The 27,997-nt window shown below is 58.2% G+C and overlaps 4 protein-coding genes across 16 annotated transcripts; 2 read left to right on the top strand and 2 right to left on the bottom strand.

Moving 5' to 3' along the window:
• The first annotated feature begins 3,388 nt into the window (after positions 1–3,388).
• On the top strand, positions 3,389–9,180 carry ACHE (acetylcholinesterase (Cartwright blood group)). 6 transcript variants are annotated; one of them, XM_059155605.1, is made up of 6 exons: positions 3,405–3,517; positions 4,634–4,855; positions 5,154–6,234; positions 6,607–7,091; positions 7,791–7,960; positions 8,075–8,831. In XM_059155605.1, exons 3-6 carry the CDS (start codon positions 5,176–5,178, stop codon positions 8,200–8,202), a joined length of 1,842 nt encoding a protein of 613 aa, XP_059011588.1. In that variant the 5' UTR covers positions 3,405–3,517; positions 4,634–4,855; positions 5,154–5,175; the 3' UTR covers positions 8,203–8,831. The 6 variants fall into 6 exon arrangements, with proteins under 6 accessions (XP_059011586.1, XP_059011591.1, XP_059011588.1 ...); XM_059155607.1 differs by having other exon boundaries at positions 5,151–6,234; XM_059155603.1 differs by lacking the exon at positions 4,634–4,855 and having other exon boundaries at positions 3,389–3,517.
• Positions 9,181–9,277: 97 nt separating this feature from the next.
• Positions 9,278–10,332, top strand: UFSP1 (UFM1 specific peptidase 1 (inactive)). Its single transcript, XM_059155610.1, has one exon. The coding sequence runs from the start codon at positions 9,831–9,833 to the stop codon at positions 10,257–10,259; it is 429 nt and encodes a 142-aa protein (XP_059011593.1). The 5' UTR covers positions 9,278–9,830; the 3' UTR covers positions 10,260–10,332.
• Positions 10,333–10,429: 97 nt separating this feature from the next.
• Positions 10,430–23,240, bottom strand: SRRT (serrate, RNA effector molecule). Of its 8 annotated transcripts, none has more exons than XM_059155596.1 (20): positions 22,916–23,240; positions 22,499–22,638; positions 17,851–17,979; positions 17,454–17,600; positions 17,008–17,220; positions 14,989–15,158; positions 14,679–14,863; positions 14,396–14,494; positions 14,195–14,312; positions 13,841–13,995; positions 13,434–13,495; positions 13,243–13,321; positions 12,798–12,986; positions 12,305–12,478; positions 12,053–12,206; positions 11,583–11,776; positions 11,263–11,419; positions 10,969–11,070; positions 10,722–10,848; positions 10,430–10,620 (listed from the first exon to the last, which is right to left on the bottom strand). In XM_059155596.1, exons 2-20 carry the CDS (start codon positions 22,618–22,620, stop codon positions 10,545–10,547), a joined length of 2,652 nt encoding a protein of 883 aa, XP_059011579.1. In that variant the 5' UTR covers positions 22,621–22,638; positions 22,916–23,240; the 3' UTR covers positions 10,430–10,544. The 8 variants fall into 8 exon arrangements, with proteins under 8 accessions (XP_059011579.1, XP_059011585.1, XP_059011578.1 ...); XM_059155602.1 differs by having other exon boundaries at positions 10,969–11,074; positions 13,841–13,998; positions 22,916–23,239; XM_059155595.1 differs by having other exon boundaries at positions 13,841–13,998; positions 22,916–23,239.
• Positions 23,241–24,048: 808 nt separating this feature from the next.
• On the bottom strand, positions 24,049–27,705 carry TRIP6 (thyroid hormone receptor interactor 6). The gene is made up of 9 exons (XM_059155609.1): positions 27,441–27,705; positions 27,067–27,194; positions 26,859–26,984; positions 26,169–26,546; positions 25,774–25,867; positions 25,488–25,657; positions 24,819–24,997; positions 24,431–24,551; positions 24,049–24,319 (listed from the first exon to the last, which is right to left on the bottom strand). The coding sequence occupies exons 1-9, from the start codon at positions 27,547–27,549 to the stop codon at positions 24,188–24,190; spliced, it is 1,437 nt and encodes a 478-aa protein (XP_059011592.1). The 5' UTR covers positions 27,550–27,705; the 3' UTR covers positions 24,049–24,187.
• Positions 27,706–27,997: the final 292 nt, after the last annotated feature.

Genomic DNA, 27,997 nt, shown 5'->3' with positions numbered 1-27,997 from the left:
GAGGCAAGGATGTGCTAGAAGTAGTGGTTCCTTGTGTTAACAAAAGTTAGGGAGAAGCTCAAGGTAAAAAGAGGACTGTTACTGAAATTTCTAACCCTTTCTAAGAACAGGCTCAAATCCTTGACTGTCTCCAGAGTGGGTCCCTGTTAGTTCTTCTACCTGCTGGCTGCCCACAGCAACTTCTTCTGATCCACACACTTTCAGGGGGTCAGTTCCAGCATAGATCAGACTACCCTCTTGAGACTGCCCTAATGACTTGCTAAAACTGCAGAGTTCAAGGACTCCACCCAACATCGGCGGGATCAATCCCTCTAGTGGTCCTATGTGTTCTGACATACACTGAAGTCTGATCCACCATTTTACTCGTGGGGAAACTGAGGCCCAGGAAAGGAGTGGAACTCTCCAGAAGTCTCCCTGACAGCAGAGCACTGGGCAAGAACCTAATAATCAGCACCACCAGTCCTACTGGTGGTGGTTTACTGCAATGCCCTGTGAATCCTCAGTCCTGGCCCTCTCAGGTGGTCCCTTGTAATTCAAAGATAGCCTGAGATCGGACACAATCTGCACAGCCTCCTCCATCCTCACAAACCTGGGACAAACAGCAGGCTGAGGGATATCCCTGTGTCCCCTGAGCACATCTTTCCCATCTGCTTGCACTGCAGAGCTCTGGCTGCACCTGCTAGGCGGGAACAGACCTTGCATACCCTGGGCCTCCATGCAGACTTGCAGATTCAGCTGACTGGCCATTCAGCTGACCCCTCCCTGAGCCAGGGCCTGGGGGAGCACCTCAGGGGCTCTCCAGGAACAGAACACGCTCCTGGGATCCCAACCTCCCCTCTACCAGACCTGCCACATGCCCTCCCTCTCCTCTCCCTGCGCGCCATACCCTGCCCTCCCCATGCCTGGGGGATGGCAAAGATGGTGTTGACATAAATGGATGCTTTTGTCACTTCCTGCCCCAGATTCTCAAGCATCCTCGGATACTGCTTTCCCCCTCCTTCTCCTGCTGGCTGAACTTCCATAGCCCACTCCTGTCCCTGGAAAGAATCAAGCTCTGACTGACTTCACAATACTGCTTTGCCCTTACCTCCCATGGATATCGCTCAGGTACTAACCCGAGGATGCCATGCCCAAGGAGGCAGGAACTGCCTTTGTCCTTGCTCTCAACTCCAGCCCCAGCAGACACATCGGCGCACCATTTCCCTTTGACAAAATCCATTGGCCCCCACCCAGCTGAATACAAGGTCTTTTCCCCTGGGAAATTCCAGCCCATCCTGGGTGCCTTGTCCTTGACTCAAAGGCAGATCCAGTGTGAACTCAGCATTGGCCCCTCCAAGGAGGAGCTGGGCGAGCTCCCACAACATACCTTTCACCTTCTAAGCCACGTAAGGGATCACTGGTTGATAACTGTCTGGGCTATAAGCCGTCCCTGTCCTCCCTAGGAGCTCATGATTTAAAAAATCAGGTGAGGCAACCGCGTGCTACAGCGCGTTTCGGAAAGTGACAAGGAGACAAACCCCCATCACGATCAGGGCCTTCTGCGGGCCCCAAATCCCTACTGCTTCAGGCCTGGAGAAGCCTCTGGGGCTTCATCACAGTTTGTTTTCACCGTTCTAATAATTCATAATGACCACGCTCCGAAACCTGCCCCAGGGCCTTCTCTCCCGCAGCAACAGCGACTGCCCATTTTTCTGTCCCCTACCCAAACCCACAGCCCGCATGCCTGCTCTTAAGGGAGTGGAACTGGGGACGTGATCTTATCAGTGGGGAGCTCTCAACCAGCGGGGCCAGGACGTTGAAAGGCGGGTGCAAGGAACCTCGGTGTCCACGCGGGGCATTTGGAGAGCCTGAAGAGCGAAGGGAGGACAGCAGAAACGGTGGGAACGGAACAGACCGTGCCGGGTTCATCACCGCACGCCCGGCTCCATCCCAGGCTCCGAGGCCCGAAGCGGCTCCCTTCGGCGCCACCTGGCGGCCGTCGCGCGCGAGCGGACCGCGGACCCAGCGCGGGTTCCCCGCCTGCGGGGGCCGGTTTCCGCGGAAGCCGGTTCCCGCGGGGCGGACGGGCTTGGGGGAGGGGGCGCCCAGCTTGGAGAGCCGGGACCGCGCGGCCCGGGGCGCGGAACGTCTCTGGATTCGGGCGGCCCCCACGACCCCCGCCAGGGACTGAGAAGACCCGGGGACGCCGGCCCCTAGCTGCCGCAGACAGGGAGTCGCGGGCCGGAGCGCTGCGGGACGCTGGGCGCCCGAGTCAACGTGCGCGCACCCGCGCGCCACGCGCAGCATCCCGCACCAACGCGCGCGCGCACGCACGCCCCGACGCTTGCCCGCGCCGGCCGGTCTCCCACGCAGCGGGTGGTGGGCACCGGAGCCCAGTGCTGGGGAGTGGGAGGCCTTTCCGAGGGGCGCACTCCCGCGGGCACACCGCTGCACGCTTTTTCCACCCTCACCTGGGGAGTGGGGACGCCGCCGCGGCCGCACTGTTCCCATGGGTGACCCCCTGGAGGGCGGGTCGTGGGGTCCGTGCGGCCCAGGCCCTTCCGAGCAGGCTGGGGGCTCCCGGGCCAGGCCGCTCCCACCTGCCGGCCGTGGCGGCCAATGAGAGCCTGGTCTGGTGATGTCATGCCCCGACCGGACCCTGGTGACGAAAGTCCCAGGTCACCCGTCAGGGAACCAGAGCAAACCCACCCGCGGGGGTTCCGGAAGTTTCCACTGCGGCAGCAGAGTGCGGCCTCGCCCCACAGCCTCGCGCGTGCCACTACGTTTTGCCTTCTGGGGTGTCCCCGAGTCACCTCTCCCTTGCCCCGGGGGTCTTCTTCCGTGGGGCCCCCCTTCATTTCCACTCGTGATCTCGTGTCCTCATCTGCATTCCCACAGGTGTGCCCTCATCCCCCAGGAATGTCCCACGTCACCTTTTCTCCGCCAGTACCACCCCGGACCCCTAAGAGGGGTCCTCAGCCACACTTTCACGTGCGGGTCCTCCCATGCCACCCCCGTTGTGTCGTGGCCAAGGATGTGCATTTATTCGACTCCCAGTCCCGACCGAGGCTGTCAGTGTGTCCGAGTGTGTGTCCGTCCGTCTGTGACTGTCGGTCACCGTTTGTCTGGAGCTGTCACTGGCTGCGACTGTCCGTCTACGTGTCTGTCTCCGCGGCTTCTGTCCGTCTGTCACTGTGGGTGTCTGCTCCGCCGCTGCAGGTCTTTCCGTCGTGTCACTATGTGTCTGTCCGTCTGTCGGCGTCTGGCACTGGAGTCCGTCCGGGGCCCCCGGGGTCTCTGGGTCTCGCCTCCGAGGGAGGGAGAGGGAGGGGAGGTGGCAGCCCGGGAAGGCGGGGAGGGGCGGGGGCGGAGACAGTGGGCGGGGGCGGGGGCGGGCGGGGGCGCCGTGCGGCCCGGAGGGGGTGTGTGCGGGGGGCCGGAGGCGGCGGCTGTCAGAGTCGGCTCAGCCAGCGCCGGGGAACATCGGCCGCCTCCAGCTCCCGGCGCGGCCCGGCCCGGCCCGGCTCGGCCGCCTCAGGTGAGTCTCCCGCCCCGGCCGGGACTCTCCCCCGGCCCGCGGCCCATTCCGCGTCCGGGAAAATGTGCGCTCCCGGAGGGATCCAGGCCCCCCAAGCGGGACGCCCACCGCGCCCCCGGGCCTGCCCAGCGACGCCCCCCGCCGCCCCACACTCATCCTTAACTCTTCCCTCGCCGCCGCATACTTACGGTCGTCCGCGCGGGAGCCCGCACCCCGGAGGGCCGGCCGCCGCCTCTGCTCTCGAATTCCTGGGGGGGACCCCCGAGCGCCCCTTCCCCCGCCCGCCCCCAAGTGTGGGGCCACTGGAAGACGCCCCCTCCTTGGGGCGGAACCCGAGCTGCGCATGTTGCTGGCGCCGGGCTGACTACCCCCCCCCCCACCCAGATCCCGCAACCCCAGCGCCCCTGCGCAGCGCTCAGCCGAAGCCCCCTCCGAGGCCCAGGCGTCCCCCTCCCACGGGGACTCCGTCTCTATTTGGGGAAAGGGGAGGCTCAGCGGAAGCCCCGAGTTATAATTAGCCCCACTCGGGTTTCCTAGTTAATCCCCAGCACCACCACCACCACCCCAGCCTCAGGGCGGCGGGGGTTGGCTGGGTGAGAGGTGACCGCCGCGAGAGGGGGGAGTTCCGACCCGGGGAATTTTGATCCCTTGGCTGGAGATGCCGGAACCACAGCAGCTGCTGCCCCAAAATAGCGCCCTCGCCCCTGCAGCCGGGGATCTCCGGAGCTCCGAGAACACAGGCGTCCCGGTTCGCCCTTCAGACCCCTCCGCAATGCCCGCGAGCCTCCAGACCCCCGCCCCGAGTTCCCGGCTCTCGGACTCCCGGGGCGGGGAGTGCCGTTCTTTTCTCGGTCTCTACTGCCCCCCACTGGCGGCAGCGTGCCCCGTAGCATCGGATGGATGGGGGACTCCAGTCCTGGGGGACCGGGGCTGGCGACCCTGATCGCTGAGGCTAGGCGAGACGAGTGCGCAGCTGACCGGCACCCACGGGTACCAGCGCCCCGTGCCAGACAGTGGATGAGGAGGGGCAGGGCAGGGTGGGACAGGGTGTGGAGTAAGCAGGATTTGGGGTACCCCGAGACCTGTAGCTCCCACAGCCTTGAATGCCCAATCCAGCCCCCAGGGCCCCCCCTGCCGCCCCCGACCCTGGCCAACTCAAGAGAGCCTGCGCCTTCAGGCCACCACCACCACCACCACCGCAAGCCTCCCCATCAGCGCCTCCCGTCAGTGAGGGCCCCGCCCCTGTCTGGTGGCCTGTGTGTGGATTGCGGCCTCTGGTGCGGGTGCCTGCGCTGCTCCGGCTGGGCCCAACGCAGTCCACCCAGCTAGGGGAAGGAGGTGAGGGTGGTGGGCGCTCAGTGGGGCAAGAGAAGGGATAGCCTGGCAGGCCTCATCTCTGTTGCCTCCGTTGGTCTGTCTGGGTGTCGTGTGTATGCCCGATCTCTGTCCCCTCTTGCTTCTCTGTCTGCCTGTGTCCTTGTCTTGGCCTGACTCCCTCCTTCCGTTTTTCTCCAGTCTCCCAACCTGCCCCACCTCCTCTGCAGCTCCACGATAACCCCTGGGCAAGAGTGTTACCTAATCTCCTCGCTCCTGGCAGCCTCAGACCTTCACCCTCTGCCTTTCTGTCTCCCAGCAGACGCCTGCCTGGCCTGGCAGCCATGAGGCCCCCCTGGTGTCCCCTGCACACGCCCTCCCTGGCTTCCCCAATCCTGCTCCTCCTCCTGTTCCTCCTGGGAGGAAGGGCAGAGGCTGAGGACCCGGAGCTGCTGGTGACTGTGCGTGGGGGCCGGCTGCGGGGCATCCGCCTAATGGCCCCTGGGGGCCCTGTCTCCGCTTTTCTGGGCATCCCCTTCGCAGAGCCACCTGTGGGCCCCCGTCGCTTTCTGCCACCGGAGCCCAAGCGGCCCTGGCCGGGGGTGCTGGACGCCACAGCCTTCCAAAGTGTCTGCTACCAATATGTGGACACCTTGTACCCCGGCTTCGAGGGCACCGAGATGTGGAACCCCAACCGTGAGCTGAGTGAGGACTGCCTCTACCTCAATGTGTGGACACCATACCCCCGGCCTGCGTCCCCCACCCCTGTCCTCGTCTGGATCTACGGGGGTGGCTTCTACAGCGGGGCCTCCTCCCTGGACGTGTATGACGGCCGCTTCCTGGCCCAGGCTGAGGGGACCGTGCTGGTGTCCATGAACTACCGGGTGGGAGCCTTTGGCTTCTTGGCCCTGCCAGGGAGCCGGGAGGCCCCAGGCAACGTGGGTCTACTGGATCAGAGGCTGGCATTGCAGTGGGTGCAAGAGAACGTGGCCGCCTTCGGGGGCGACCCAACGTCAGTGACTCTGTTTGGGGAAAGTGCCGGTGCTGCCTCGGTGGGCATGCACTTGCTGTCCCCTCCTAGCCGGGGCCTTTTCCACAGGGCTGTGCTGCAGAGCGGTGCGCCCAACGGCCCCTGGGCCACGGTGGGCGTGGGAGAGGCCCGCCGCAGGGCCACACTGCTGGCCCGCCTCGTAGGCTGTCCCCCAGGGGGTGCTGGTGGCAATGACACAGAGCTGGTTGCCTGCCTGAGGACAAGGCCCGCTCAGGACCTCGTAGACCACGAGTGGCACGTGCTGCCTCAGGAAAGTGTCTTCCGCTTCTCTTTCGTGCCTGTGGTGGATGGAGACTTCCTCAGTGACACACCCGAGGCCCTCATCAATGCTGGAGACTTCCACGGTCTGCAGGTGACTAGTGGCTGGAAGGGTTGGAGCTGGTTCCTCTAGGCCTGTTCTCCCACCCACCCCCAGCCCCCAGGCCCCTGGGGACCCAGGCATGAAGGCTCCTCAAGATCCAATTCCCAAAGGCCTGGGCTTCTGGCCCCATGGCCACCCCCCTCCTCCCTGAGAGCTCAGATCCTGGGGTGGTCAGTGGGGCAGAGAGAAAAGGAAACATGGGTATATTTTCTCTTTCTCTCTGTCCCTTCCCCAACTTCCTACTCTTTTCCTCCATGGTTCTGGGGTCTATAACTATTGATCTCTCTGGCTCTTTGTCCATCTGTTTCTGTCTGCCTGTCTGTCTGTGCCCCCCCCCCCCATCCCTCCATCCTGTCCCTTCAGGTGCTGGTGGGTGTGGTGAAGGATGAGGGCTCCTATTTTCTGGTTTACGGGGCCCCAGGCTTCAGCAAAGACAACGAATCTCTCATCAGCCGGGCCCAGTTCCTGGCCGGGGTGCGGGTCGGGGTCCCCCAGGCGAGTGACCTAGCTGCCGAGGCTGTGGTCCTGCATTACACAGACTGGCTGCACCCTGAGGACCCAGCGCGCCTGAGAGAAGCCATGAGTGATGTCGTGGGAGACCATAACGTCGTGTGCCCCGTGGCCCAGCTGGCTGGGCGACTGGCTGCCCAGGGGGCTCGGGTCTATGCCTACATCTTTGAACACCGCGCCTCTACGCTCTCCTGGCCCCTGTGGATGGGGGTGCCCCATGGCTACGAGATCGAGTTCATCTTTGGACTCCCTCTGGAACCCTCGCTAAACTATACGGCCGAGGAGAGAACCTTTGCCCAGCGACTGATGAGATACTGGGCCAACTTCGCCCGCACAGGGTCAGCAGTACTGAGGGGAGGAGGCCCCCAGGAGCCAGAGAAGCAAGAGAAGGGGACAGGGAGAGAGGCAGAGGCGGACAGACTGGGACAGACCGAAAGGGCAGGTCCAGTAGCGACCAGGAGAGGGGGGAGGGAAGCGTGGAGAAGAGAGACAGGAAGACAAAGAAGTTACCGTAGGACTTAGGAGCTAGAACTGTAGACCTCTGGGTTCAGGTGGGCCAGCGATACATTCACATGGATGTGTAGTAGCATTTGACTGCCCATGTATATGTAGTCACACACCGGTTTACCTGTCCGAAGAAGGGGACCACAACTCCGACATCACACGGGTGTTGTCAAAAGCAAAAACAAGATGTTTGTAGAGCTAGGACTGAGCCTGCTTACACAGTAAGGGCTCATAAATCCTAGCGATGTTTTAAATGGGAGAAACAAAGACAAAGATGGGGCAGTAAAGCTGAGGGAAAGGCAGAAAGAGGGAGGGCAGGAGGAAAGGGATGGCTCTAGCTGATGGGGGATCCGGGAGACCAGAGGGAAGGGTTAAAGAGGTGGTGGGAAGGAGGGGATGTGTTCTCCAGGGAGCCAAAGAGGGCTCGGGTCAGGGGGCAGCCTGCCTCCTCCTGCTGTCCATCGCCAGTCCACAGTCCCTAGGGCGGGCGGGGCAGGCTTGCCTGAGGCTGAGCCTTCCCTTTCCTTCCGAAGGGACCCCAATGACCCCCGGGACCCCAAAGTCCCGCAGTGGCCACCGTACACGGCGGGAGCGCAGCAGTACGTGAGCCTGAACCTGCGGCCGCTGGAGGTGCGCCGGGGGCTGCGCGCCCAGGCCTGCGCCTTCTGGAACCGCTTCCTCCCCAAGTTGCTCAGCGCCACCGGTATGCAGGGGCCAGCGGACAGGGGCTGGGCGGAGGAGGGCAGAAAAGGGGCGCGAAAAGAGAGAGGGGAGTGGGAGCCGGCCGGGTGTAACCCCTCTCTTCTCCCCCCACCAGCCTCGAAGGCTCCCAGCACCTGCTCAGGCCCCGCCCATGGGGAGGCTGCCCCGAGGCCCAGGCCCGGCCTTCCCCTGCCCCTCCTTCTCCTCCTCTTCCTCCACCTCTCCCGGCTCCTGCGGTTGTGACCACGGCCACTTACCCACCCCCCCGGCCTCAGGGGGCCCCTCCTCTAATGAGTGGTCGGACAGTGGGGAAGGGCCCCACTCAGGGATCTCCGACCTAGTGCACCCTCCCTCCTCAAACCGACACTCAGACCGGCCAGGGCTGGGAGGGGGTGGTGACATATGACCCATCTCAGGGACCCACACTCCTTTGTTGTCTAAATGGAAATGAAAACGCCAATTTTCTTTTTTTACAAAATTATTTGGAGCCGAAGCCTGGTGTCGGGGGCAGAGGGAGGGCCAGGCGCTAGACAGCACCCCCTAGTGGGGCTATAACAGTCAACCATTTCTGTCTCTTCTCTTTTTCCCACCAACCTACGGATCCTCCCTCTTCTGATCCTTTCTGTCCCACTGTCTTCCGGTCATTTTCTCCTCCCCCACCCCTTCCTTCCCGCCATCCTGCTCTGGCCCCTCCTCCACTTCCATCCGTCCTCTGGTCTTCTGTCTTTCGCATATTCTCCTGATCCTATTTCCACTGTCCTGCGTGCCCCCCTGCATTCTCCTTGTATTCTGCACTCACGCCCCCCCCCCCACCATGTACGTTCCCTGACCTTCCCCTTGTCCTCCTCCAACCCACTTGCCGGGCGCCCTGGCCGCAGACACACTGGACGAGGCGGAGCGCCAGTGGAAGGCCGAGTTCCACCGCTGGAGCTCCTACATGGTGCACTGGAAGAACCAGTTTGACCATTACAGCAAGCAGGATCGCTGCTCAGACCTGTGACCCAGACGGGACCCCCACGTCTCCCCGCCCTGCTCGCCCCGCCCGGCCCACTAGCTGTATATACTTATTTTAGGGCTGGGATATAATACGGAGGAGCCCTAGACCCTGCCCCCCTCCCCGAGTATCCCCGGAGGCTCCCCGTCCTCTGCATGTCTCGGGCCGAGCCCCTCCCCCGCGGTGCCTTCGCCCCTCTGGGCTGCCAATAAACTGTTACAGCCACAGCAGTGTGCGCGACTAGGGAGCGGGGAGCGGGCCTCAAACACCGGGGCTGAGTAGACAGAGCGGAGTGGGTGTGTGACAGGCACCCGAACTTGCAGACCTCAGGAGCGGGGCGGAGTGTGCCGGGTCCCACCACGCTACCCGGCCGCGCCCACCGCCCCACCTCACGAGGCGGGGCTCGCGCCTGCGCAGTAGCGACGGCTGCGCGGCGGTGCATTGTGGGAGCCCTGCGGGTGGCGCTTTCCCCGCAGCTGCTGCTAGGGACTCTGCGCTGCGGGAGACCGGCGAGAACGTCCCCGAGAGCCCGCGCTCCGGTCCTGCCGGCGGCTAGCTCAAGACCCAGGTCCGAGAGGAAGCGCTGGAGCCGGAGTTCCGTCCGCGCCATCAGGAAGCGTCTGCCCGACCTCGGACCCCGCCGCCCGCCCTGGAGCCGCTGAAGGACGTCCACCTGGGCCTGGCCCCGCCCACCCACGGCCCCGCTCGCCTGGCCCTGCTCTCGGGCCACTACCTTTACTATCACTACGGCTGCGATGGCCTGGACGACCGGGGCTGGGGCTGCGGCTACCGCACTCTGCAGACGCTGTGCTCGTGGCCAGAGGGCCGGCCCGCGGGCGTGCCCGGACTGACCGCCGTGCAGGCGGCTCTGGAGGACATGGGTGACAAGCCCCCCGGGTTCCGGGGCTCCCAGAGCTGGATTGGTTGTGTAGAAGCCAGCCTCTGCCTCGACCACTTCGGAGGGCCCCAGGGACGCCTGTGTCACGTACCCCGTGGAGCAGGGCTTCAGGGGGAACTAGAGAGGCTTTACTCCCACTTCGCTGGGGGCGGGGGGCCTGTAATGGTTGGGGGAGATGCAGATGCCCGGTCCAAGGCCTTACTGGGAGTCTGCCTGGGTCCAGGCACAGAAGCCTATGTTCTGGTATTGGACCCTCACTTCTGGGGTGTTCCGAAAAATCCCAGTGACCTACAAGCAGCTGGGTGGGTACGATGGAAAGAGGTAGGCACAGCCTTTGACAGCAACTCCTTCTACAACCTGTGTTTGACCAGCTGCAACTCCCAGAAGCAGCAGCACGCCCTGGACTGAGGCTCAGGTCCCAGAATGGAGACTATCTCTGGACCCAAACATACCTAAATAAACCCTTTACTCCAAGGCAAAAGCTGCCTGGGTCTTTGGAGTCACTAAAATGGTGCAGCTCTGCTAATTATGGCCCCAGCCAATCTTTGGGAGAATTTGGGGAGGTACATAATAAATAATCACTATGGAAGTGCTTTTATTGGCAGTAGGGCTGAACGTACAAAAAAAATTATCAGCTGGATAGGACCAGGCATTCACAATTCTAGACGAGGCCAGGAGTGAGCAGCAGAGGGCTCAGAAGAAGTCCACATCATCTGGAGCGTCCAGGTCACGGTATTCCACAATGGCCCGTGGGTCTCCTCGGACCATCCTGTGAGATACGGAAGAGGTAAGGTAGGAGGACAGCTTGAGGGTCCCTGAAAGGGAGCTTGAAGAGGGCAAGAAAGCTTGGACTTCTTAGCTCATTCTCACCTGTTCCGAGGCTTTCCGGGATAACCTCCTTGGCCTCGGAAGGCATCATAGTTCCCTCGGCCAGCACCATAGGGGGCGTGAGGGTATGGAGGCCCTCCGGTGGGGACCGCAGGACGGACAGCACCAGCTACACAAAGAGATTGGGGTTGAGTTGAAAATCTGTGACCTCAACTATACCTTGGTTTAGCTTCCTTTCTCCCAGCCCCTCGCAGCCACTAAGCCCTTTCAAGTCTTCCCCTATACTTACCTCCATAGCCCAAGATGGGGGGCCGGGGCTGACCATAGGGCATCAGGCCCTGGGGAGTCTGGTGTGGGTAGGGGAGTCCCGGCGTCAGGCCTGGGGGGAGTACAACATGGACAGAAACATGAATTACTGCGGGAGGGGGGAGGGGGATGGGAGGTGGGGAATGACAATTGGCTTTTAGGAATACTGCCTGAGTGGAAAAGAATGTTTTCAGAGGATCATAGGATAAAGAGAACCAGGAGTCCTTGATAGTCAAGGGAGAGGGAATGTGGCAGACCCTCATGGATCGTATCTTACTCTGGGCAGGGCCAGGTGGCTGAGCCGGCTTGATCTCCGGCAGAGCCGGGCGCTTGGCATCAGTGAGAAAGTTGTTAAAAAATGCAACCTCCTTCTTCACTTCCTCAATCTTCTCTGCATGCTTGTTGAAGATATGTTTGCGTACAAACTCAGGGCCCTGGGTAAAGAGAGACTGGATCAGAACAGAGCAAGCAATGTGCAAGGATAATCGACCTCCCCGCCCACCAGTTCCAGAGCCAATTCCTCCCCAGGCCAGAGGCGGCTTCCTGGCTCACCCCCTTCCGCCCACAGTTCTAACACAGCTCCCTACCATCCCAGACCTTGAATTTCTTGCCACTGAGAGGGCATAGCCACTTATCCTTGCCCAGTTCCTGGGTGTTAGAGGTGACAAACTTCTCCACTTCCTGCTCGGGGTCTTTGCGCCCCATCTTCTGAGCCTCTTCCTCAGAAAGAGATTCCCGCACACTCAGCAGTGGAGTCAGCTTCTCCTCAAATGTCTTCTGCCACTCTAGCACTGTGGTTTGGGAACAGGGACAAAAGCGAGCTGGAGAAGGGAGCCAGAAGCAAGGAAGGGACGAGGGGCACCTGGCTGGCTCAGGGTATGTGGCTCTTGATCTCAGGGGTCCTGAGTTTGAGCCCCACGTTAGACAGAAAGATTATTTTAAAATATTTAAAGAGGGAGGGAAAAAAAATGCGAGGCTGGGAAGGCACTGCTCCCAGAACACATCTACGACCAGAGGCAGCTGAGAAAGGGAAACCAAAGGGGACTCGGGAGTGGCTGGGAGCCCACCTTCTCCGTGACTGATGCGGTTGGGAGGCATGGGCCCCCGAACATGGATGATGCCACAGCGGTTGGGCATCTCATCCTCATTGGGGTACTCGCAAGTGTTATAATAATCCAGGGAATGCACAATGCGCAAATAGAGAAGGAGTTTGTCCAAAACCTGAGAGAAATCAAAACCCGTTGAGTTCACCATGCTCTCCTGGGCCCTCTGCTGCCCCAAGCCAGGAAGGACCCTTGCCCGCCTGCTCTAGCTGGCACCTTGATCAGTTTTTCATCCCGCTCCACGTTGATCTCTGCCGGGTTCCCTTCCTTAGGGGGCTCCTCAGGGGGAGCCCCCCCACTGCTCCCCAGCAGCTCCTCCTCCTCTGCACTCACTTCCTCAATCAGATAGTCAGTGATGTTCTTCAAGATTGGGTTCTGGGAGGGCAGACTCTGGGAAGGAGGAAGAAGAAGGGCAAGTAAGATGACAAGAGAAAACTCTGAGGCAGACAGTCCCAGCAGCTCCTCATCAAGCAGAAAGGAATCCAGGGTTCCCCTGGCCTGTTATCACTGCTTCGTTATTTGTCTTTTCCTTACTTATTCTCTCTTAGCCAATACATCATCACTATGCCAGTCTGTTCTAGTGGAAGCTGGACATGCTGCTCAGATAGGCTGAGAACAGGGGATTAACGCTACAGACAAGACCAGAGATGCCCACAGCAGAAGACACGGTATGGGCTGCTTCTGGAGAAGTTTCACGGGAGTCACTGACTGTTGGCAGAGGAGGTGTCCCAGGCTCCGAGGCCCAGAGCTGGGTCCTGTCATCCAGCGTATGTATCAGCTTGGCGGCCAGCTTGATGTCGTTGCGCACTATCTGCTTGTGCTGGGTAATGCCGTTGATGTTGCGGACTCGGCGAGTCAGGTCTCTGTTCACACCAGGGCTCAGCTCACACTCCCGGAGCTAGAGGGAGCCAACACAAAGCTCACCAACACTTGCCCAGGAAGCAGCAGCTCCAGGAACTGGCCTACTGACAGGACCAGCGACTGGACCGTGAGCTCCCCGAGAACAGGGACCAGGAGCGTCTTACTCACAGACACCGGTATACGCTTAATGTGAGCAGACTGGACGGTCGGGGGGGCGGGGCAGAATGAATGAATCAAAGACCAAAGGAATCAGAGATTGTGTGCAGCACAGAGAGCCCATTCCCAGCACTTACTCGGATATTCTGCAGGTTCCAACAGATCTCTTTGATGTTAACGCTGCGGTCAAAGGTCACCCAGCCACGACGGAAAAACCTGCAGAAGGAAAGGTCAGCATAACCCTGGGGTGGAAGGGATCCTGGCCATCACCCTCCCCCTGTGCTGTATCTCCAGGGTATCCAGGGTCACTCTCCTCCCCACGCCTCACCTCCTCTCCGGCTGGGGCTCTGACAGCGCCACACGCATAAAGCCTGGGTATCTTTTACAAAGCTGGAAAAACAGAGGAACAGAAACCCCACTGAGTGATTCAACGTTTCACTTCTTCCTCCAATCCCCCTGTCCTCAGAACCCTGGGACTGCCTTGACTCTTTCCTCAGGTTAGGAAACACCAATAAAGGGCTTAAGAGTAATGGCACTTAAAGGCCAATGGGGCGATCGGGGCCAGCCCACAGAAGGCATGGGCCCATGAGAAGGAGCTTCCCTGTTGGAGAAACGGGTATACATCAGAAATAGAGTCACAGTACCTTCTCCCCGCCTCACCAGCTCCCCGACCCTGCCACCAAAGATGGAGCCCGGGTGCCATTCTTGCCCCCATGACCGCTCTTCCCCACTCACAGAAATGATCTCTGCCCGCGAGATGTTGGGTGCAATGTTGCGCATGAAGAGGGAGCAAGTCTTATGGAGGGGCCGAGGTTTACATTCCAGCCCAGGAGTGTCCTTAGGCTTCTCCCTTTCTTCTTCTTTGGGCTTCTCCTTTTCCTTGAGTGCCTCTTCTGGGCAGAAAGTGGTGGCAATTGGGGGATTTTTTTATTGTTGATTTTGGAGGGGAAGACGGAGAAGCAGTCACACTCCCACCTCCACACCCTCATCTCCCAAAAGGGCCGCCCCTGATCAATTTCACCCACTCCCACCTCCCCTACCCCTATTCAGGAGGAAGAGAATGGACTAGAAGCAGAAAATAAAACCCACCAGCCTCCTCCTTCTCTTCCTCAGCTTGGCCACTCTCCGACTCCGACTCTGACTCGGACACACTGCCTTCGTCAAAGCTGTCGTCACCACTGTGCTTCCTGTTCCGCTTCTTGCTACTCTGTGAGCCACGGCAGGAGGGTGGGGAGTCAGGTAACCAGGCCCCTGGGCCCGACACTGATCCCGCGGCAAGAGATACCCTACCTTTTTGGCATCTTTCTCAGAGTCGTCTTTCTTCTCTTCCTTGTCCCCATCACCCTCAGATTTCTTAGTTTTGTCATCGTTAGAACTGTCGTTCTCAGCCTGCAGGTAAAGACAATCCCAGGCATGTCCATCTCCCCGCAACCTTGATCAGAATGCCGGCCCCTCCCTAGCCCTCCGCCTCTCCTGGACCCATCACACAGCCCTCCAGGACCCCGACCACTGAAGCTGCCCCGTCACCCTCCCCAGGCGCTCACAGGCAGCGCCCAGCAAGCCCCGCCCGGACCTGTTTGCCGTCTTCTTTCTTGTCGTCCTTCTCATTGGCCTTGCGCTCTCCGTCCCCCAGGCCCGGTCCGGCCCGACCTTCTTCTTTCTTGCTGGGCTCCCCAGGCTTTCCTGCCTGCTCCTCCTCCTGCTCCTGCTCCAGGATGCGCAGATCATTCTCGGTCCCTCCTTCCATCTTAATCACCGCTACCAACAAAGGGAGCAGAGGTCACAGTGGCCCTGGCCTTTAGCCTCTGGCTCATCAACTGACTTCTGTTGCCCAACCAAGACCTTGGTCACCACACATCCTCCTCCCCCCCCAGTGCACACACCTGCATCCAGCATCTTGACAATGGCATCAGCTTTGTCTATGTCCAGGAGAAGATTATCAAACCAGCCACTCTCCATGAGGGACAGGAACACCCTCAGTCGGTTCTGCAGGGCCCCCCGGGCCTCCTGCCGACGCTTCCCCACCTCATCTGGGTGGTACTTAGACCGAAACCTGGGAAGGAAGTAGGGAGGGAAGAGACAAAATAGTCACTGGATGCCATGACCAGGACATGGGGAGGGGCCCAGGCAAGTCAGGGCTTAGTCCCCATCCTCTCACACCCACAAAAAACTATGAAAGCAGAAAGACTGGGGAGAGGGGTGCACTAGAACCACCCAATACCCCCAAAAGGAACCAGAGGCTATGCTCTGAGAAGATCTGGGGGACAGCCAGGAACTAAGAGCTCTGGATTTGGGAAAAGCAATGACTACAGGGGGAGGCCAGGGTTAGAGAGGCAGAATGATTGCCCTGAGTCTCTGGGAAACGCTAAGTTAAAGAAGTGTAGTTTCCCAAAGCTTCCAAGAGGAAGGCTAAGCAGCAGGCCCCAAAGAACCTCCCTCTCCTTGCCAACCCCCAGCTAAAATCATTACAGGATGGCTCCCACCAACTCCCTCCATCCCTAGGTGGAAGACAGAGGGAAACCTGAAATGCACCAGATAGGAAAAGCCAAAAGAGGCAGAAAAGCTTTCTCCCCGCCTGGGAAGAAAAGCAGATGGTGGAGGGACAGGGAAAGACCAAAGGGAGAAACTGAAGTGCCCTTATAACGTCAGGTACTGCCCACAGGGAGAGAGAGAGGAGAGGGGTAGAGGATTAGGATGGAGCATGGAAAGAAAACATTTAAAATAGGACCTTGAGGGGGGAAAAAAAGAAAAAACAGAAGAAATGAGGAGTATGAGAAAAAGCAGAAAGCCAAAGTGTGAGGAAGTCCCAGAAATCGAAAACAAAGGGAAAAAACTGAAGGCCAGAAAAACTGGGAAAAAAAAAAATGGGAAACAAGTGGTTAGGCGAGGAGCAAGGACAGGGATGGAGAAAGAATGAAAAGTACCAGAGAATGAGACCAAGGCACAGAGAAAGAAGAAAGAGGGGACAGTGACAGACAAAACAGAACCACAAGTTGAGCGTGAGAGGAAAGGAAAGCCGCAGGCATCACCTCCAGGATCTTTACCTTGGCCGCTTGGTCAAACAGAGCTCAAGATTTAACTAGCCGCGCCCAGGGCCCATGCTGGCAGGTGGGCCACCGGCTGGCTCCTGGCTGGGGCGTCCCGGCCCAGATGCCCCACCCCCGCGGGGCTCCGCGGTGGGGGCCCTGACTGACTAGCTGCCTGAGCAATCACATTCAGCTAAACCGCTGCATTGTGCACAGCAGTGCCCTGCCTGTCTGCCTGGCCGGGGCAGCGCAGCTCAGCCCAGGGGGCTCATGTATGGGCTGGGTATGGTGGGGGTGGAGGTGGGTTTGCTCCGAGCTCCGTCGATGAGCGGGTGTAGTTCCCAGTTCTGGCTCTTTTCAAGGAGGAGGAGCAGAAAGAGGATGAGGAGGAGGAGGAGCAGGAAGGGGGGAAAAGATGGTTGATTAAAATTAAAACATCCACAAAAGGAAAAAAATTAAAACTCTTTTTCTGTCAACGACCCTGAGATCTGTGCTTTTTCTTGTCTGGATTCACTCGTTGCTTTTGGGAGAACAGCACAGCCACACCGGGTCCCGGCGACCAGGGACGACAATGACCCCATACCAGCGAGTGGGAAGCAGGCTGTCTGCTGCCCCAAGGGAACAGGTGGCTCTGGCCAGCTGCCTGGAGGTGTCCCACTCACTGAGGACAGAGGGGAAGCGAGGTGGGGTGGGAGGCCGTGGCAGACGCTGAAGTGAGGAGGAGAACCCATCAGCCAGTGCTGTTGTACTTCCCATCCCCCACCCCCAGGAAGTTCTGGATTGGGGAGAAGGGCAAGAGGACAGGGCTGCAGGCTCCGCTGGCGGGGCCAGGGGAAACATGCTCGGGAACAGAGAGGACGAAGACGGGGCACTCACCACTCCTCATCTTTATGAGCCAAAAAGAAATCCTGCATCTGCTGCCTTCGGAAATCCAACTTATAGTCATTGTAACGCTTCACAGCCTCGGTCTCATCCACAGAGTCATCCAATGACAGGAGAAACTCCTTGAAGGTCTTCATCACCGGTGGTGGCACACCCAGGTCAATCTCTGCGATGCTGCCCAGCCTGGGGGGGGCCCGGTCAGGAAGTCTTGGTTGCGGGGGAGAGGGTGGGGGGGATGGGGGGGCCAGGGTAGCCAGCTGCCCCCTTCCTTTGCCCACCACGGACACCACCCCAGGCACCGACTGCTACCACCCCCACAGGCACCCCTCTCTGTCCCTAACCCGCTTCCTGGCTCCAGCCACGGTCCTTGGCAACCCCAATCCGTCCCCCAAACCTAACATCTCCCTTCTCCCAAGAACCCCGGAACCCCAGGTCTTTACCTGGCCTGGATAGGCAGAACGTGGTGCTGCATGATGTGGACGTCTGGGTGGCCCCAGGGCTGAGGGGGGCCGTAGGTAGGGCCCCCACCCCCCCCAGCATAGGGCATCTCATAGCCACTGTGGTATGGGTCAGAGCTGTGCTCATCCCTGAGGGTGGGGGACACAAAAGTCAGACAGAGAAGGGAATCATGTCTCCAGAGCACGACGGAGGATGGGACAGAGGAAGGGGCATATGGAATGTGGTCTCTCACCCAAGGGTTTAGGGGATAAGAAAGGTGGGTTTATAAGAAGTCTGAGAAAAGGAAACAATAAAGTCCTCAGTGAGGTGAAGAACACAGCCGGGGCCAAGTGGAACTGAGGCTGAGGAGGGAAGCCAGAGAAACCGTTGCCACCTCACCAGTCTCGCCTCATGCGCTTCTGCGGGGGGCTGAGCTCGTGGCGGGGAGGAGAGAAGCGCTCTCGCCGACTGCGGTCATAATCCCGATATTCACCCCGACTGCGCCGCTCCCGGCCACGGTCCCACTCTCTGGCGATAAGAACGAGCAACGGCATTAGGACACAGCCAGGCATGCTCCTGGACAGGCCCTTCCTATCCCGAAACACACGGCTAAAAGCCCCCAATTATGAAACTATTCTCTAAACAAAAAAGGAAGACTCAGTGATGCCCACTGCCATCATTTCTGCCAGTACCCTCAAGCGGACGGCTCTCCAAGCTTGTTTCGCTTCTCCGCTTTCCGTGGGAGCAGGGATATCAACCATTAACAGGTACGCAACTTATCAAGTGTCTCCCTCACAGCTCACGCAACCTATTGGCTTGCTAATCTTCTGCCTCAGAGCCTAGCAAAGCTGTCCTCTACCCTGCCCCCGTCCGTGTGCCCTGACATTGGTCATTTCCCCTGTAACTGCAGCCTCTGGTGACCCAATCTCTAGTCCCTCCCACTTCTCTCCTGTCAAAGCGATCAGGGATCTTTCTCAAACATAAATGCAATCATGCCATACCCTTCCTTGCTAAATGCCAGTACACCACACCGTTCAAAACCTTGGTCCTGCTGTCCTTGCAGTCTCTCCACCAGTTACAAGCCACCTCCATCCCAACCTTAACCAAATAGACATCCTTTGCCCTGGCAAAGGGCAAACGTTTGGTCTAGGGACTGCTAGCCACCCCCCCACACACTCTAAAATTACTGCAGGACACCTGGGTGGCTCAGCCAGTTAAGCATCTGCCTTCAGCTCAGGTCATGATCCCAGGGTACTAGGATCCAGCCCCACATCATCAGGCTCCCCGCTCGGCGGGGAATCTGCTTCTCCCTCTGTACCCCACCATGCATGCACACACTCGCGTGCTCTCTCTCAAATAAAATCTTTAAAATAAATTAAAAAATGTTTTAAATAAAATTACAGATTAAAGAGCTTTCTTTATGTGGATGACATCAATACTGTACTCAAAACAGAACAATATCTATTAATTATGCAGTTATAAATTAACATGAATTACATTTTTATGAAAAACAGCTATTTTCAAAAAAAATTTTTTTTTTAATAAGCAAAGTGCTACTTGGGGGCACCTGGGTGGCTCAGTGCAAGGTTGAGCCTCTGCCTTCGGCTCAGGTCATAATCTCAGGGTCCTGGGATCTAGCCCTGCATCGGGCTCTCTGCTAGGTGGGGAGCCTGCTTCCTCCTCTCTCTCTGCCTGCCTCTCTGCCTACCTGGGATCTGTCTGTCAAACAAATAAATAAAATCTTTAAATAAATAAGTAAATAAATAAAATATTAAAAAAAAAAAAAGAAAAGAAAGAAAAGTGCCATTGGGGTGCCTGGGTGGCTCAGTTAGTTAAACGCCTGCCTTCGGCTCAGATCGTGATCTTAAGAGTCCTGAGATCCAGCCTCACTTCAAGCTCCCTGCTCAGCTGGGAGCCTGCTTCTCCCTCTCCCACTCCCCCTGCTTTCACGCACAAGCTCTCTCACGCTCTCTCTCTCAAATAAATAAATTAAATCCTTAAAAAAAGGAAGAAAGAAAAGTGCCATTGTTTTTGCATTTAACAAATCTTTTCAAGGCCTGGCTTGATACGGACAGCTGAATTCTCATATTTACTTTTTTTTCAAAGATCTTATTTATTCATTTGAGAGAGTGAAACTGAGAAAGCGATATAGATAGAGTAGGAGTGGGGGGAGGGGGTGCCGGGAGAGCAGAGGGAAAGGGAGAAGCAGACTCCCAGCTGAGCAGGGAGCCCTACACGGGTCCAGATTCCAGCACTCTGGCATCTGGGATGGTCGTGACCTGAGCTGAAGGCAGATGCCTAACTGAGCCACCCAGGCACCCCCATATTTACTTCTACATTCAATCTATTGTAGTATGTTGTTTGGTTAAAAAACATGAAGAAAATCTAGCCTCACAGATGCATAGTTGGAAAATGAAATACTCTGGGGTGCCTGGGTGGCTCAATGGGTTAAGCCTCTGCCTTTAATTTGATCTCAGGGTCCTGGGATCAAGCCCCACATCGGGCTCTCTGCTAAGCAGGCAGCCTGCTTCCCCCGCTCTCTGCCTACTTGTGATCTCTCTGTCAAAGAAATAAATAAAATCTTTAAAAAAAAAAAAAAAAGAAAATGAAATACCTTAATAGTCTTTTCAAGTAACTGAAACTATACTTTGATACTACCCAAAACTTGACAAGAGAGTTTCTTTTTTTTTTTTAAAGATTTTATTTATTTATTTATTTATTTAAAGATTTTATTTATTTGACAGAGAGAGAGAGATCACAAGTAGGCAGAGAGGCAGGGGGAAGCAGGCTCCCTGCTGAGCAGAGAGCCCTATGTGGGGCTCAATCCCAGGACCCTGAGATCACGACCTGAGCTGAAGGAAGAGGCTTTAACCCACTGAGCCACCCAGGCACCCCAAAACTGGCTTTTTTAAAAAATGCTTGGTGCCACTGCCTTGATTTGCACTAAGACAAAAGCAGTTTTCCCACCAATGCTACAGCACCAACAATGCAAACAGCAACACAGTGAAAACGACAATCCTACCTTAAAGTTGCTATAAAAATACTTCTAACACCACAAGTCCCTGGGGTCTGTGGGCCCGATTTTGAAAACTGCTACTTTATTATCATTTTTTTAGAGGAGGAGAGAGGCAGCGGTAGAGGGAGAGAGAATCTTAAGCAGGATCCTTGCCCAGCCAGGAGTCCAGCAAGGGGCCCATCTCCACACTGTGAGATCATGACCTGGGCCAAAATCTATAGTCTGACACTTAACCGAATGCACCCTCCCAGCCACCTCTGAGAACCACTACTTTATTTTTTTAAAGATTTTATTAAAAAAGAAAAAGAAGATTTTATTTATTTTATGAGAGAGAGAGATAGCGAGAGAAGTAACACAAGCACAGGGGAGCTGGAGAGGGAGAAGCAGGCTCTCTGGGGAGCAGGGAGCCCACATGGGGCTCAATCCCAGGACACTGGGATCATGACCTGAGCCAAGGCACAAGCTTAATCACTGAGCCACCTAGGCGCCCCAAGAACTACTTAAAAACAAACAAATAAGAACTAGAACATGGGCCCTTTTCTGCACACAATTTTATGTCCCCAAGTCCAAACTGTTGACTCCACCTGTGCCTGGGGAATTCCCATTCATCTCTCCAAGTCTTGCTAAGTGTCACTTTCCTGGGCTCTCTCCGACATGATCACCTCCAACACGACTCCCCTACTTGAGATCTGCTCCTTCAACTCTTTACCATCTTTATGACGATCCCTCGTACATACTCAACTGCAGCACACCCAAGGCCATTTTGCCCTCCACTCTGGGCCCCAGACTATAGATTATTTAATCACAGTAACTACTTCTTGGCCCTTCTCAGAATTCGGAACACCTCTGACTTTCTTCTTCCTTACAAAACAGAAGGGGAGAAAAAGCACCACATGGTCTCCCCACTGAAGAAATACACGGACTACAGACTGGAAGCTTCCCTGACCTCGTTTTTCAAAATAACACTGAATGAATAAATGCTACGCCAGTAAGTCACCTCAAAGCCCCCCCACACAGGTTTTGTGATATCCTTTATTTTTTTTTTTTTTTTTTTTTAAAGATTTTATTTATTTATTTGACAGAGAGAGATCACAAGTAGTCAGAGAGGCAGGCAGAGAGAGAGGCAGAGAGAGAGGAGGAAGCAGGCTCCCTGCTGAGCAGAGAGCCCGATGCGGGACTCGATCCCAGGACCCCGAGATCATGACCTGAGCCGAAGGCAGCGGCTTAACCCACTGAGCCACCCAGGCGCCCCTGTGATATCCTTTAGATTTAAAAAAAAAAATATCGGGCACCTGGGTGGCTCAGTGGGTCAAGCCGCTGCCTTCAGCTCAGGTCATGATCTCAGCTCAGGTCGGCTCAGGTCATGATCTCAGAGTCGTGGGATCGAGTCCCGCATCAGGCTCTCTGCTCAGCAGGGAGCCTGCTTCCCTCTCTCTCTCTGCCTGCCTCTTTGTCTACTTGTGATCTCTGTCTGTCAAATAAATAAATAAAATCTTTTTTAAAAAATCGTTTCTCTTAATTAGTTTATCGGAAACGATGTCAGATTTCCCTCAATGAAAAAACCTTAAAAATATTTAACTCAAGGGCATCCCAGAACGCGAATGACTAGCTGAGTTAGCCTAACCCTCACTGCCCCAGAGAACTCTTTCTGATTTTAGGGAAGAAACTGAACCACATTCGGCCAGGGAACAGGTCTGGTCTGACAAGCCCTCCAGTCCAGTCAACTCTAAAACATCACTTTCTTTGAATCCACCTGTTTCAGGGGTAACTTACAAACAATGAAACTCACGCATCTTAAAGTACATGCATAAATGTTACTTCCTCCTACTCAAACTAGTGGACGTTTCAAAAATCGAGCGGGGGGAAAAAAAAAATCTCTGGCCAACCTCGAATGGGTTGACCGACCCGAAACGGTGGAGTATAAGCGACTTCATGGGGTTCGCTCTATAAAATAGTAATAAAGGCAATGCAATGAGGGCGGAGGGCCACAGAATGAGGCAGGGGGACAAAGCTGGGGCAAAGAAGTCTTACCGGTCATTCCAATCGTCCCCTCGACGTCTTTCATCTCTTTCCCGGGAACGGTCATAGTCGCTGCGCTCTCTTCTGAACTTGTCCCTGCGCCTTCGGTCATACTCGTCATCGCTGTCACCCATGGCGCGGTCTGAGGGGGCCTGGAGCCCAGACAGGGGGGGTCAGGGTGCAGAACAATGACGAGGAGAGGAAAGGCTCCAGAGCCGCTCCGGAGCTGCACGCTCGCCTCCCTCCACAAAAGCCGGCCTTCCGCTGTCCCCTCCATCCTACGCCCTCTCCCCGCGCAGGTGGACTGCTCCAACACTCTACGGGCCCCGGGAGGGGGGGGGGGGAGTCTCCCTGCCCACGCCCGCCGGCCGCCCGAACCCGTTCCCGCCCGCCGCATCCCCGGCTCCTCAGGCCCCGCCCCTCCCCCACCTGGGAGCGGTCGCGGCCGTTAGCCTCGCGTTCCCGCGGGCGAGTTTTCCGGGAGACCTGGGCCCGCCTCCTGCTTCGGGCGCGCGACGAGGACGGCGCGGACGATGAGAGGGAGACGCGGGGCTCTTAACGAGAGGGCCAAGGAGACGAAGAGAAAGCGGGACAGCCGGGAATGGGCGGTCGGCGCGCGCCGCTCCCGCTGCGCCCGCGTCACCGACGGAACGGAGCCCCAGCACAAACTACACCCCCGCGGCCTGAGCTGGAACTTAAAACACACAGCGAGAGGCAGGGAGCGCCCGGGGTTGATGGGAAGGGGCGGGGATCCGGAAGTCTCGCGCGCTTTCCGGAGCGAGAACTGCGCGGACGGCAGTGGTTACGGCAGCCGAGGTGGTCCAAGCGAGGCCTCGGGAGGGCGGTTGGGGTTTCTGGGCTTGAAGGAGACCTTCTTCTTGCCGAGGTCTAAGGTTGCCCTACCTCGGATGTGTCCGGGGCCTGAACCAGTTCGTGTCCAGTTGTTGACCCCCCAACTCTGCTCGGGGAGCCTCCTGCCCTCATGCGGGGCTGTTTCCCCTTATTCTGGCGCAAGGCGCGGAGTTGGGGAGTGCAGGCCTTTAGCACCATTTTAAAGCATCTCCCACCATTTTGTGCTGCGCCAGAGCCCGGCCTTATTGCCGGCTCGGTATTTACCACCTGCAAACCCCTACTACTGCTGTTCTGCCACAGAGGCGCCCCAACTTGTAGGCAAAGCCGCAGACCTGTCTTCTCCCCAACCAGTACTTGGCCTGGTTATAGGTTGAGGTCTTGATCGACAGACGCCGTCTAAATGCACCACCAACCCCGCAGATAACGCCAAGTGCCTGTCCGGGGAGCGGAGTGGAAAGGCTTCATAGGGCATGCTGCAGCCTCACTCCAAGTACCGAGACGTGGGGTGTCTTTACATCAAGTAACTACGTCTGCGAGAGTGCCTAGTGGCGTTGCAAAAAACTAAGTCTAAGAAGACCCAGCCAGGTTCTGATCGTGGCCATCGGGGAACGTGCAGTCTGATGGCTTCTCCTACAAAAAGGCAGACACTCGTAGCAGGTGTGCTTGCATTAGGCTGCTGTGAGAATCAGATGAGACAATACACTTCAAAGTGATTTTGGAAACTCTTGAGGAATTATTATTTCACGATCGGAGGAAGAGGAGACAGCCTTTGATGACAAAGTTGTAAAGGCTGATGTCAGGGAGGGTGGCTGATGGGAAGGGGGAGTGTTACAATGCTTCTGAAAAGACTCAGCAGTCAGTGGTGACAGTGGCCGAGAGCTCCTGGATGCGCCAGGCACTGCACGCCTTGCACAAGATGTGCCCGTCCAATGGGTAGCAGCCCTGACACTCGCCCTCGGAGGACAGCAGCAGCCCACACTCCTGTGAAGACAGAAGGAACAGCTTTCTACCAGGCCTGGAGCCCTGGGTTCCACACACCCAGCACCCAGGACCCCCAAGAACCTCCCCTTCCCCTTGCCCAGGCCCCCTGACCTCGCACTTGTAACAGCCAATGTGAAAACTGCGATCCAGAGCAACAATTCGTACGGTCTCCTCCTGACCAGGCTCCGGCATGATGGCCCCACCACACACGGAGCATCGCGGGGCAAACTTCCTGCGGGGAGGGGGGAAGGGAACCAACAAGGTTGTTAAGTCCCTGAGCTGGAGGGGACTAACCATGGAAACCAGAGAGGGTCGGATACTCGAGGGAACGGAAGAGGTCCGAGGTATGGTATTGGATCTTAGAAGAGAGAGAGACGGGTAACAAGAAAGAAACAAAGCCAGGGGTGGGAAACTGGAGAGGCTGGGACTGGGGCAAGAAGGAGGAATGAAGATGGGGAGGTCGACCACCCCGAGCCAAAGATGGGAGATGCGGCCTGACCTGTGGAAGTCCTCGATGCAATGGATCTGGCTGGTGGCATCCACGGTGAAAGGGATGCCATCGAGGCCACGGTGGCACACCACACAGGTGAAGCAGCTGGGATGGTAGGCCTTCCCCATAGCCCGCAGGATCCGGTCCAAGATGGGTTGGGAGCACGTGGAGCACTTCTCCAGGGTGGCCTGTTAGAAAGAAGGGTGGGAAGTTCGGGGCTGAGGCGGCCCAGGCCAGGCAGGCACCTTGCCGGGCCACCCATCTGTTTTCGTAGCTCCCTGCAAGGGATTCAGGGAAAAGCGGCCTTGAACAGATCTGAGTGTAAGTCCCAGCACCGCGGCTTCCTGGAGAAGTGATTTTTGTCTTTGAGTTTCGGTTTCCTTCCGTAGGAATGGCTGCTCCGTCGGGGGGTAGTGGTGTGGGAATTTAACAACATACATCCCCTTAACTCTAAAATAAACGTCTCATGTTTGTAAAGGAGTCTTGTCCTTTCCCTCCAGCAGCCAGTGATTTTGCTACTTTCCTCCCTTCTTTCCTATCGGTTTCGTCCCCTGGCTTTGAGCTCCTCTTCGGGGCTTGGACATCTAGTCCCCACCTTAGATGGAAGCCCCCCACCTCCTGCTGCTGCTGACTCCAGCCCCCAGCCCCCAGCCCCCAGCCCCCAGCACACCTACTCACCACGTAACAGCTCTCACAGTATGCCCTCCTCTCCACAGCATAGAAATGCTGGCCCCGAAGCTGGGCCCGGCACGTGGAGCACACGAAGCAGCCAACGTGAAAGACGCGGTCCAGGGCCACAACGCCAGCCCCGTCCCCAACCACGTCTTCTCCACAGCCGCCACAGCGCCCTGGGGACAAGGAGGGACAGGGTCCATCAGCGTAGATCAGGAAGGTGGACTGGCGGTCCTTCTGACTCTCCAGTCCCCTGTCCCCCGCTCTTCCCACCTCCGGTCCGCCCGCTCACCGAAGTACTCCCCAGTGGGAGGGTGGTTCATGTCGTGCACCAGCTTCTTGGTCAGCCTCTCGAGCTCCTCCTCAGGAGGCTGGCTCAGGGGGACCTGTGAGGGGGGAACCAGGGGTTCAGCGCTCCCTATGCTGTCAGACTCACTGAGGGGACCAGGCAATTCCACCCAAAAGCTCATCTGAAGAGGTCTCAGCCCAGGGCCCCAGGGGCGCACCCCTAGGAGCCAAGGTACAGCTCCCGCTCCTCCCTCTTGTGTCTCCTGACCAGCACCACACCCCTGGGGGATCCAGAGCACCAACACCCCTGGCCTCCGACCACCAGGACATGAAACACCACCCCCACTGCACCCAATCAGTGTCTGTGAGGACCCCCAAATCCCAGTACCCGGGGCTTACCTGGGGCCCGTACCCGCCTCCTCTTCCTCCTCCTGTAGCCTCCTCTTTAACCCCCGGCCCTGGCTCCCGGTGGCTCCTATAGCCAGCCCCCCAGACTTCACCTCGGCCTGGGAGAGGAAAGTGGGGGCCCGGGAGGGCCCCGGAGGCCTGAGAGGCCCCCCGCCTGGGAGGGCCACAGCCTCTCACTGGTTGTGCCACCTTCACTTGCACAGGGAAGGCAGGGCCAGCGGGGGTGCTGGCTGTGGCATAGGAGGCCGGAGTGGGGCCCCCGTAGGGAGATGCTGAGAGCTCTTGGGGAGGAATAGGAACACCCCCTCCATTCGGCTTCAGGGAGCCTGAGCCCGTGCGGTAGGCATGGGCCTGAGGAGGCTCATAAGCCTGGGGAGAAACACAGACCAGGAGTGAGCAGACCCGTTCCAGGACACACATCTGTAGGAACCCCCCGCCCCGTGTGGGTGTGACCCCAAGGCAAGAGCTGGGCTTTGACAAGGGCCCACGTTCAAGAGGCTGATAAGCAAGAAGCCTTGGTGGCCCAGCTTCTTCCATGCTCCCGTATGCATCACTCACACTTGGAGGGGGAGGAGGTTGAGGGGGGCTAGGCTGAAAATCTAGAGAAGGGACCAGGCTGGGGAATGTGGAGGAGGGCAGGAGACAAGGAGCAGGGGCAGGATGGGGGGTGGGGGGGGTCACCTGCCGGTCTGGCCGTCGTGGAACATGACCACGACCTCCATCCAGCTCAGCCAGCATGCTGGTCAGCGAATCTATCTCGGCATCCAGACTCCCTGGACGCAAGGCCCCCCTATCCGGGGGGAGCCCCTGGGGATGAAGCAAAAGCAGGGAGAATTCAAATCACTTGCCCCAGTGCCCCCACCTTCCACCCCCCCATTCCAGTTCTCACCTGTGAGCGCTGGGGTGCTCCATGGCACCCCACCCAGGCGAGCCCCCGATCATCCGGTCCCCCGGGGGCCTGGTAACACTGCTCAGATGGGAGGGGGCAAAAATTGACCCTGGGGTGGGGCTGAAGTGCTGGGGTGAGGGAAGAGAGAGCCAAGGTGGAGACAGAGAAGGAGAGAAGGGTGACACGTGTGGAGGCTGTCCTCTTGGGTCCCTCTTCCTCCCTCCCCCACACACCTGGGGTCCGAGAACATAGCAGGAGGAGCAGGAAGCCGGAAGGGCTTCAGGGAGGGGGCGGCAGGGACAGGCAGGAGGCAGAAGACAGAGGTGAGCGCGGAATGGCCAGTGGCCTCCTCGGCGGCACCGGGGCTGTCTTACCTGCTCCATGGGCGGGCGACGGCCCCGGGGCGCCTCGGGGGAGTGCTCTCCCCTGAGAGGTTCTTGCAGGCTCCAGCTGCCTTGGGGGCAGCCAGGTGGGCCCCGACATGGCCTGGAACAGGGGACTCCAGATAGCAGTCAGGCCCCGTGTAGTCCCGAGCCTCTGGTCTTGACCGCTTCTTCCGTCCCACGCCTCGTTTGGAACTCCAGGAAAGAAACTTTTTCTGGCTTTTTTTTTCCCCCCCTTCCTCCCCAATTTTGGGGACAGCCACGCCCCCGGTGACGTCACCGCATTCCTGGGGGAGGGTCACGTGGCCCCTAGGCCCTAAACCGCCGTCCCTCCCCCAGTCAGCCCCCTCCTGCCGAGCAGGGAGGGCCTTCCACGGCCGCCTCCGTTTCCACCCGTCCCCCCCAGACTGGCGCCCCAAGTCCTGCACAAGGCCACCTCGCCGCTGGGACGCTCCAGTGCGGCTCTTTCCCACACTCCCCCATATAGATTTCTCCCTCTCTCCGCCCCACCTTCGCCGCCCCCCCCACCCACAGCAGTGCTCCGCCAG

Source organism: Mustela lutreola, chromosome 17 (assembly GCF_030435805.1).
Source record: "Mustela lutreola isolate mMusLut2 chromosome 17, mMusLut2.pri, whole genome shotgun sequence".
Classification (NCBI taxonomy): Eukaryota; Metazoa; Chordata; class Mammalia; order Carnivora; family Mustelidae; genus Mustela; species Mustela lutreola.
This window is presented reverse-complemented; position numbering and strand designations above follow the sequence as displayed.